Consider the following 11,037-nt stretch of genomic DNA (forward strand, 5'->3'; position numbering starts at 1 on the left):
TATTTAAATGTGTAATTCGCACTCCGACCTGAGAAAGGCAGCGATACGTAATACTGCATCTCGTCTGCCGGAAACGGACAAGAACAATACGAAGTAGGCGGGGTTTATGAACTTGGAGGGAACTTCACAACAGGAAACCAAGAAAGGAAATCTAAGATGAAATGTGTATTTGTGTTTATCAAATTTGCAAAACATAAATAAATATACGAAGCCGATCAATCTCAATTATATTGAATCCGACGTGCACGAGAACTTCGATTGCATGCTTTTAGTTCGGTAGCTAACGTAATAGCTTTGATGACCAGACGAAATATTGCAAAAGTACGCTAGTCATGCAGCATCGAAGCAAGACCAGTCTGGTAACACAGCTGTGCAAAGCTGTGAATGATGGAGAACCAAGGTGATGTGCTGTCATCTCTTTACCTAACTGGCTAACGTTACTACCAAAGAGTATCCATCTGTGCTACTTTAACGTTACTAGCTAGTAGCTTCATAATTTACAGCTATAGCAAGCATGTATCATTGGAGTTATGAGAAGGGCCAGAGTTACTAGGCTAACGTTACCACAGATGCAAGGGATAACATGTGCTACTGTACAGAACGTAACGTTAACTATCTAACGTAACTATTTATAGTTGGCTAGATAACAACAGGGCTAGTTAACTATTTAGTTCTATGCTATTTAACTTTAACCTTGTTGTCTATAAGGTTTATACCAATTTTAATACATTTACATACATGCAATTTTAACACTACCTGTGACAAAACAATAACATTACTATTTTCTGAACATTATTTTAGATCCGTGCAGATTCTTCTCGCACAAGGAGCAAATCCAAATCTTGTCGGAAGCAAAGGTGTTGCTGCTGTGCATTTGGCAGTTGGCAAAGAGACTGAGAAAAGTATACGCTGCCTGAAGTTAATTCTACAACATGGGGCAGACCCCAACATCAGGTACTGTAGACCTAAATTCAACTAAATAGGCTCTACTGTAAAACAACCTTATCTACTGTTTTTCAATGTGCAGAACATGTTGCTTGCCATTATGTTGTATAGCTAGACATTCCGTACATCTTGCGACATGGCTATAATATAAATCAAATCTAATTTTAGTGGTCACATATTTAGCAMATGTTATTGCGGGTGTAGTGTGAAATGCTTGTGAGCTAGAATCAGAGCTGACATGTCTGTCGACTCCATTACATGCTTATAACATGTCATAAACATGCATGCAGCAAAGCTTTGCATCAAATGAGCTTTTTTTCCCATCCAGGTCTTCGGATGGCTTGACACCCCTGCACGTAGCTGCAGTATGGGGTTGCTGTCAGAATCTCAAACTGCTGTTAAAGAATGGAGGGAACGCAAACTTAAAGGATCAGGTGGGAGAGGTTACATTTGGGTCTGATTTCACTCAGCTTTTATTGCACTTATGTTTAAAATGTAGACTACAGTAGGTATGAGTTACGTTACTGTAAGACTTGTAAGTAGTCACAATGCTGTAAGAATGCAGGAGGAGCAAAGGAGGGTTACATTTACATATTAACTATGTTCTTCTGTACAGTGTTCTGTAAAACAACATGAATCAACTCTGTCTCTCTCTCTTTCTCTCTGTCTCTCTGTCTCTCTCTAGCCTACTTTGAGTTGTTCTGGTGTGGTGGTCATTATTACAGGGCAATTCCATGATAACATAGTGAGATTTTTCACTTTAAAATGTATGTAAAAAAAACAACAACAAAAAAACAATGATTGCAAAGTTAAAACCTTTTGTCAATAGGGGGCGCTGTTAGCACTTCCTCTTTTTTTGCATCTCCAAATTAAACTGCCTCGTACTCAATTCTTGCTCGTACAATATGCATATTATTATTACTATTGGATAGAAAACAATCTCTAGTTTCTAAAACCGTTTGAATTATGTCTGTGGGTGAACCAGAACTCCATCTACAGCGAAATTCCTGACATGACTTGCGGAGGTCTGAAAAGTAGCCTCTGATCTGGGTTCAGTTTAAAAGTCTGTGTATATCCTATGGCTGGAAATGAACTGCACCCGCCTTCCCCTGGATGTCAGTAACCAATGAGAAGTGGAATGGGCTCTCTACGTGTTTGTCAGAGTTTATAAAAGGGGATGGAGTGACGTGTCCCTTCCTTTCGACCGCTCGCCAGGACGCAGAAGGGACATCAGAATTGCATGCTCAAAAGCACTCTTTATTGARCAAAGATATATKCGTCTGTGWTTTAATTCGTTATAGGTGTTAGAAACATCATAAATAAGTTATTTGAAATCGATTTATATCAGTTTATGCGAGTATATTGCTATTTTTCTGAATTTCCTTAGGTATTGCGTTTGAGGATTTGGACATGTGTGTGCCGTGTAGCTATCGTTAGCTGCTAGTTTCGAAGTTGAGGAGGTCGTTTTACAAACAAGCAACGATTCTTTTGGAGAAAGGACACTTTGCCCAAGATACTGATGGAAGCTCGTCCAAAAGTAAGAACTATTTATGATGTTATTCCGTATTTATGTGGAAAAATGTAATAGTGTTTGATCACCATGTTTGCAGGCACTGGTCTGGCGCAACGCACACTATATGTCTAGTAACGTTAATTTTAAAAATCTAACACAGCGATTGCATTAAGAACTAATTTATCTTTCAATTGGTGTCCAACTTATATTTTTTAGTCAAGTTTATGAATAGTTTTTTTATTATAATAGGCGCTTCTCCAAGATGGCGCCGGCCAGAATGCATGCAATGTTTTTACAGATTACATTGTATAACCACGATTTATGCTGCTAAATATGCACATTTTCGAACAAAAGCTATATGCATTGTGTAATATGATGTTACAGGACTGTCATCTGAAGAATTCTGAGAAGGTTAGTGAAAAAATTAATAATTTTTGGTGGCGATAACGTTATCGACCCTTTTGGCTTGATTCAGTGCTGGGTGATGTTAGCTCATGTGGTATTGCTAATATAACGATATATTGTGTTTTCGCTGTAAAACACTTAGAAAATCTGAAACATTGTCTGGATTCACAAGATCTGTGTCTTTCGATTGCTGTATGCTGTGTATTTTTCAGAAATGTTTTAGGATGAGTATTTTGGTAATTGACGTCGGTCTCTGTAATTATTCCGTCTGCCTCCAACGCTATTTCAGATTGCAGCTGCAATGTAGAAATGTGATTTATACCTGAAATATGCACATTTTTCTAAAAAAAACTATCCTATACCATGAATATGTTATCAGACTGTCATCTTATGAAGTTGTTTCTTGGTTAGTGGCTATATATATCTTTATTTAGTCGAATTAGTGATAGCTACTGATGCAGGAAAAAAATGGTGGAGAAAAAAAGTGGTTCTTTTGCTATCGTGGTTAGCTAATAGATTTACATATTGTGTCTTCCCTGTAAAACATTTTAAAAATCAGAAATGATGGCTGGATTCACAAAATCTGTATCTTTCATCTGGTGTCTTGGACTTGTGATTTAATGATATTTAGATGCTTGTATTTACTTGTGACGCTATGCTAGGCTATGCTAGTCAGCTTTTTTACTGTGGGGGGTGCTCCCGGATCCGGGATTGGGAGGAACTAGAAGTTTTAAACAAACCATACAACTCTATGAAAAAATTACTACTTTTACCAATTTCCACTGAACATTTGCAAAAACACATTTACTTGAAGAACAGTGCAGATGCAAAGTTTGTAACAGAATAACAGTTTGTGCCGTCATTCTGTTACCAAACTTTGCATCATAATTTTTTTTATAAAAATCTGAGTCTCACTATGTTACCAGAAAATTAAACACTGGACAATATCTACTTTTTCCCCCGTCCAGATTTTGAAACAATCACCACGTTTTCCTTCTTCATAACCCCATTTACAGTATGGCAATCAGCCTCACCTACTCCTTATGTTGTCTCATTGCTCTCGTCAGGAAGGGAACAAACCAGGTGATCTGGCACAACAACAGGAGAACCACAAATGTGCCCACCTCCTTCAGGAGCACCAGTCTCAGTCCTCGGACACAGAGGAAGATCTGCCTCAATTCCAATACTGTAAGACATTGTTTTGACCATTTGTGCTGCTTCACATTACAAACTCTGTGACGTGTCACTGTGTGGCTTGATTGGTAAGAGTAAGGCGCTAGTGACGCCCAGGTCACGGGTTCAATTCCCTTGGGTCACAGACTGACTGTTGTAAGATGTGTTGGATAAAAGCATATGAAAAATGTCATATGTTATTATAATTGTCTGATTTTCTAAGACTCTAATTACTTTGTCCTTTCTATTTCCTGCAGCTGTTTACAATGGCCAAGGTGACGCGTCAAGCTACACTGACTCCGAAGACTGTAGTGTTATCTCTCACAGCATGTCCTTGCTGAGTGACTTTGTGGAGGGTCCACTGAGTAGCACGCGTCAGACCTCATTCTTTGAATTGTCTGCTATTAGCAACAGGCACAGTTGGAGAGGAGGATCCCATTCAGGGGCGTCTGATTATAAATCTAACCCTCAGGTGCGCCACACCAATGAGTGGGACATGGACTCTGACTGGGAGCCTCCATCAATGTTATCCAGCACTCGTATGTCCGTCGCAGGTCCTAGAGCCGCACTTCCTGTACTTCAGGAGGACGTACCACTCACTGACTGCAGTGCGCTGCATCTGCCTGTAAATGGGAACAGACTCTCTCCTCAGTTGGACCTCCTCCCGCCTTGCTTTTCACGACGCACGAGCCGCAAGAGTGTGAGCTTCAGAGAGGAAGTGGACGAATACTTCCCTGTTTTTAGTTCAGAATCTCTGAGGCAGGAGCCAGCGGGTCAGGGTATTGCCTACTCTAAAGACTGTACTCTCGACTTCTCTGAATACTCTGAGTTCCTGGATCCAGAGCGCATGGCCACCGTCCTACATCACCAGGGGATCGACGTCACGTCCCCTGAACATGTGTTTGTATTCTCCAAGGATAATAATGAGTGCACTGAGATTGACATGGAAAAAACAGTTGTTGGACACTTCCCATTTGAGGAAGAGAACGGAGAAGTGGTTGAGAACCAGGTAGAAGAAGTGAAGGTCCCTGAACGAGCGTTATGTGTCTCTGCTAGCAGCAGCAGTAGCAGCGGAGCCAGTAGGTACAGCAGCTGTGATAGTGACCATTACATTACGACCCTGGAGGCGTCCCCCAGGCGGGTCTCACCCTCTGACGAGGAGCGTAAAGTGAGAAGCAGAGGTGTGGAAGACGACAAACACACACAAAATCCAATGAACACTAACAATGTAGATACTGATGAAACTCCCAACAGCTCAAAGAGGTCAAAACCAGCCATGGTAGAACTACCAGGCATGGTAGATAACCTTACATTGACTGACAAAATATCTCCAACCAAAGGTCCAGGTTGTGAAGAGATATTTCCAGATGCTGTCTTAGCGGGTAATGGTGAAGAGTTGTCAACAAGACCGACTGAATGCACTCCCAGGCCGACTGAATGCACTCCCAGGCCGACTGAATGCACTCCCAGACCGACTGAATGCACTCCCAGGCCGACTGAATGCACTCCCAGACCTGGTTCTACTCAAGCATTGGAGGAGGACCTGCCTCTGACCCCAAGTCCCTTTGTCACTGGTAGGACGCACTCGCGGCTGAGTCGTTGCTCGGTAATTAGCAGCAAGACCCCCGAGAGCCTCCTCTCCACCTCCTCGCTGTTTGAGCAGACCTTGCCTACGCCGACACGCACACGCCGCCAAAACATCAAGTCGCAAGGCAGCGACAACGTCTTTTACGACACGCCATGCGGTCGTAGTCGCACCCCAGTCTTTTCTGGAAACAGGACAGGTAGTACTTCCGGGGACTCATTTGTCATCTATGAGAGCCAAGAGCCTCAATCTAGCACTCTCAGAGCTGACAGAGGTCAAGGGTCATATGTCAGTGCCAGCCAAGCGGACACCCTCATCATCGCTAAGGACGACAGAGGTCAAGGGTCATATGTCAGTGCCAGCCAAGCGGACACCCTCATCATCGCTAAGGACGACAGAGGTCAGGGTTCTTGTGTCAGTGCCAGCCAAGCGGACACCCTCATCATCGCTAAGGACGACAGAGGTCAGGGTTCTTGTGTTAGTGCCAGCCAAGCGGACACCCTCATCATCGCNGTGTTAGTGCCAGCCAAGCGGACACCCTCATCATCGCTAAGGACGACAGAGGTCAGGGTTCTTGTGTTAGTGCCAGCCAAGCGGACACCCTCATCTCTAAAACCATGGCCGACGCAGTCATCATAACTCCAAGTTTAGCTGACAAATTCTCTTTACTGGATCGTTACTTTTTAAAAAATCCTCACAAAGAGACTTTACCCACTAACCTGAGAAAAGATGTTCTTGACGGTGGTGAATTTCTAACCGACGATTTGTCCAGCTCCAGTGATGCAGTGACCAAGGATGGGACAGTTGGTAGCTTTGGGCCAAGAGTGGAGGAATCCTGGACCACAGAGGACTCAAGCTCATCCTTGTCAAGTTCTCAGACTCCATCATCATCCAGCTCCAGTTACTTCTCTCCAAAAAGAGATCGGCCCCCCTCGACCCCGGGCACTACCCCACGCTACAGCATGAGCCGACTCTCCCGCTTCCACAAACCCCAGCGGCTGGCCAGCCTCTCCTACACCCCAGGCGGACGTCCTCTAATACCAGACCTGGAGGAACCGGTGGAGTACCTCTACACGGACACGGAGCAGGGTCACGAACTGATTGAGACCCACGTCCCACCMGCGGCCAACACCTCACTCAGCTCCAGCATGAGCACGTCCAGCAGCGAGGACACAGTGCTGTACGACTGGCGCTCCCTGCAGGGCGGTGGAGGAACGGTGGTCAAAGGGAAGGAGAACCAGGAGCCCGTGGTGGCTCAGGAGTTGTCAGAGACCAAAGGCCTGACGGACAAGGAGCTGAGACGCAGGCTTGTGGAGATGGGAGAGAGTCCGGGACCCATAAGTAACCGCACCCGGCCAGTGTACATGCAGAGGCTAAGGCGGCTGTTGCTGGAGCCGGCTACTCAACAACAACTGTCGGACCAACCCCAAGGTAATGTTCCTTTCAGTTGTGTTAACTCTCAATCAAATGTCATGATGACGTCATTAAGGTTAGATCAGAGATGTAAATGAGGGGGTAAACACTGTTGATTATGCAAATAACATTTAATTCGTCACATGTAGACGAACCAAACGAGTGTGTTCGCATACTCCCTTAAAAGACCTTCACTTGAAAAACAAGAAGAAAACGGCAATAGTACTGTTTGTCCATTTTGAGACGCCGTAGCCGGTATACACTTCCTCAAAATAGTCAGAATCTAAGATAACTCAAGAATTCTGTCATTAATTTTGACGTTTTTGTTGAGATCTTAGTCTCGCAATTTTACACCTGACAAATATGTTTGGTTCAGTATTTCTCAAGTGAAAAAAAATTGCTAATAAAATGATTCCTCCTTCATTGAATGACAACAAAAATCTCTACTGTTGACCAAACGCAGACGAAGGGCCTATAGWCTTCAGCTACCCAATTTGGCGCACCTCAAGAAAAATGTTTGTGTACACGAACCACCGGAAGAAAAAAAACTAGGCGAAGACCACGAACTGTTTTGAGTGGGAAGCATGAGGACGCCTTAACAGTGAAATGCTTACTTATGGGCTCTTCCCAACAATGCAGAGCGAGATAGAATTGAAAAGTAATAACACGTAATAATAAATACACAATGATTAACGATAACATGGTTATATACACAGAGTGCCAGGTAATAACATGGTTATATACACAAGTGCCAGGTAATAACATGGTTATTACACAGAGTGCCAGGTAATAACATGGTTATATACACAGAGTGCCAGGAAAATAACTGGTTATATACAACAGGAGTGCCAGGTAATAACATGGTTATATATACCAGAGTGCCAGGAAAAACGGTGGTTTTATATCACAGAGTACCAGGTAATAACGTGGCTAAATACACAGAGTACCAGGTAATAACGTGGCTAAATACACAGAGTACCAGGTAATAACGTGGCTAAATACACAAGAGTACCAGGTAATAACATGGTTATATACATGGGGTACCAGTACTGAGTCCATGTGCAGGGGTACGAGGTAATTGAGGTAGATGCACTATATATACAAAAGTATGTGGACACCCCTTCAAATTAGTGGATTTGGRTATTTAAGCCATACCTGTTGCTGACAGGTGAATAAAATCGAGCACACAGCCATGCAATCTCCATAYWCTAACATTGGCAGTAGAATGGCCTTACTGAAGAGCTCAGTGACTTTCAACATAGCACCATCATAAGATGCCACCTTTCCAACAAGTCAGTTTGTCAAATTTCTGCCCTGCTGGAGCTGCCCCGGTCAACTGTAAGTGCTGTTATTGTGAAGTGGAAACGTCTAGGAGCAACAACGGCTCAGCCGTGAAGTGGTAGGCCACACAAGCTCACAGAATGGGACCGCCGAGTGCTGAAGCGTGTAGCGTGTAAAAATCGTCTGTCCTCGGTTGCAAAACTCACTACCGAGTTCCAAACTGCCTCTGGAAGTAATGTTAGCACAATAACTATTTGTTGGGAGCTTCATGAAATGGGTTTCCGTGGCCTTGCAGCCGCATACAAGCCTAAGATCCCCAATGCGCCATGCCAAGCGTTGGCTGGAGTGATGTAAAGCTCACGGCCATTGGACTCTGGAGCAGTGGAAACGAGTTCTCTGGAGTGATGAATCACGCTTCACCATCTGGCAGTCCGACGGACTAATCTATTTGGCGGTTGCCAGGAGAACGCTACCTGCCCCAATGCACAGTGTCAACTGTAAAGTTTGGTGGAGGAGGAATAATGGTCTGGGGCTGTTTTTCATGGTTCGGCTAGGCCCCTTAGTTCCAGTGAATGGAAATCTTAACGCCTACAGCATACAATGACATTCTAGACGGTTCTGTGCTTCCAACTCAGTGGCAACAGTTTGGGAAAGGCCCTTTCCTGTTTTAGCATGACAATGCCCCRGTGCACAAAGAGAGGTCCATACAGAAATTGTTTGTCGAGATCGGTGTGGAAGAACTTCACTGGCCCGCACAGAGCCCTGACCTCAACCCCATTTGAATACATTTGGGATGAATTGGAACGCCYACTGCGAGCCAGGCCTAATCGCCCCAAAATCATTGCCCGACCTCAGTAATACTCGTGGCTGAATGGAAGCAAGTCCCCCACAACAATGTTCCAACGTCTAGTGGAAAGCCTTCCCAGAAGAGTGGAGGCTGTTATAGCAGTAAACGTGGGGGCCCACTCCATATTAATGGCCATCATTTTGGAATGACATGTTTGACAAGCAGGTGTCCACATACTTTTAGTGATGTAGTGTATATACTGTAGGTAGGGATAACGTGACTAGTCAATGGGATGGATAATCAACAGTAACAGCAGCGTATGTGCTGACTCAAAAAAGTGAGTGGGTCAATGCAGATAGTCCAGGTAGCTATTTGGTAAACTATTTATCAGTCTTGTGGATTGAGGGTAGAAGATGTTAAGGGTCCTGTTGATTCCAGACTTGGTGCAAGTTAGTTGTTAGCATAAAGTGGATGGTTACTCACACCCAGTCAGGTGTTCAGTGTTTACCCACCTTTTGATTTTTCACCACTACATCCCTGGGTTAGTAACCTTTTGAAAGATTATCCAATTAACTATTAGTACTTATGAAAATGCTACTCTTTTCTGCTGTGTTGACTGACTGAGCTATGTGTGTTTTTAGGTCCTGTGCAGGGACACAGTCCAGAGCTGTGTGTAGCCCTGCGGACGTTGGTGCTGCCCGACTGCCAGGAAGACGAGCTGGCGCTGTGCCAGCAGTTTGACCAACCAGACCAGAACAGGAAGTGGCGTGAGGGCGTCATCAAGTCCAGCTTCAACTACCTGCTACTGGACCCCAGGTCAGTTGTAATCGTTTGGCTTTTCCAATGCCTAAAATGAATCTTTCCTTGCATCCTCTCACCAGAGAATCACCCTGCACCTTCTCCTCCAATGGGGTGCATTTCATTGCAAATAGGCGGATTTGATATTGAGCCTGCGTCATTTTTAAACAACGTCGTTTCATTATCTATGTTCCTCTTCCGGKCCTTTTCCTGCATCAGAGTAACAAAGAACCTACCGTATCGGAGTCATTCCATGAGCCCTATGGATTGTTTTCAGACTTTCATCAGTGCTATATTCTACGTGGGCAAGGGCAAGCGCTCCCGACCCTACAGTCATCTGTACGAGGCTCTAGACTACCACCGAGGAGATAAGACTTCTAAGGTTGGAGTCACTTTCTTTAACTACATTTGAACTTTCGTAGGCGTTTCTGTTGTTTTTCTCTTGTTCTAGGTCTATGTGGTTTTTCCAGTCGGTTGGCTGTATTGTAAAAGACAGTATTGGTGCAGTGACAAAACAACAATGGCTACCAACGTTCAAATGTAATATAAATGGCCAAGTGTAAAGTCATGTGAAATGGGATGTGGTCCACATCAATACGTTAACGTCCGTATCGTTCCTCCTATTTTTGGGGGACAGAAACTGTGCTCCAAGGTGCAGCACATCCTCCAGGTTTGGAAGGCCGAGCAGGGGGTGATCTCTCTGCACTGCTTCCAGAACGTCATCCCTGTGGAGGCCTACACGCGTGAGGCCGTCATGGTGGACGCCATTGGTGAGTGACCGTTCTTTTATTTGAGATCCATCTCAGTAGTCTAAAGTGACTTATCCTCCTGTCCTTCGTTTAATTTTTTTTTTTGTTGCTCGTCTGAAAATACAGGCTAAAAAAACAAGTCGATATTGAGGATGACTTTCAGTCATTTCCTTTCACTGGTGTAGTTTGTAACGGTCAGTGAAGATGGAGAAAGGGAGATGAGGAAAACATCTCATGTAGCCTGGTTGTACTTCTATGTTATGTGGCTCCCGAGTGGCGCAGCGGTCTAAGACACTGCATCTCAGTGCCAGAGGCGTCACTACAGACCCTGGTTCGATTCCAGGCTGTATCACAGCGGTCTAAGACACTGCATCTCAGTGCTAGAGGC

General features: G+C 44.3%; 1 protein-coding gene across 1 annotated transcript in view; it reads left to right on the forward strand.

Moving 5' to 3' along the window:
• Positions 1–6: 6 nt before the first annotated feature.
• Positions 7–11,037, forward strand: part of LOC111952862 (uncharacterized) — a 12,549-nt gene continuing 1,518 nt past the window's right edge. Inside the window, 9 exon segments of the mRNA XM_070435047.1 lie at positions 7–400; positions 802–954; positions 1,274–1,379; positions 3,931–4,051; positions 4,294–6,133; positions 6,136–7,052; positions 9,744–9,918; positions 10,120–10,282; positions 10,538–10,670. Of these exon segments, the coding sequence (XP_070291148.1) occupies positions 333–400; positions 802–954; positions 1,274–1,379; positions 3,931–4,051; positions 4,294–6,133; positions 6,136–7,052; positions 9,744–9,918; positions 10,120–10,282; positions 10,538–10,670 (3,676 nt within the window). The 5' untranslated portion in view covers positions 7–332.

This window comes from Salvelinus sp. IW2-2015, linkage group LG26 (genome assembly GCF_002910315.2).
Source record: "Salvelinus sp. IW2-2015 linkage group LG26, ASM291031v2, whole genome shotgun sequence".
NCBI lineage: Eukaryota > Metazoa > Chordata > Actinopteri > Salmoniformes > Salmonidae > Salvelinus > Salvelinus sp. IW2-2015.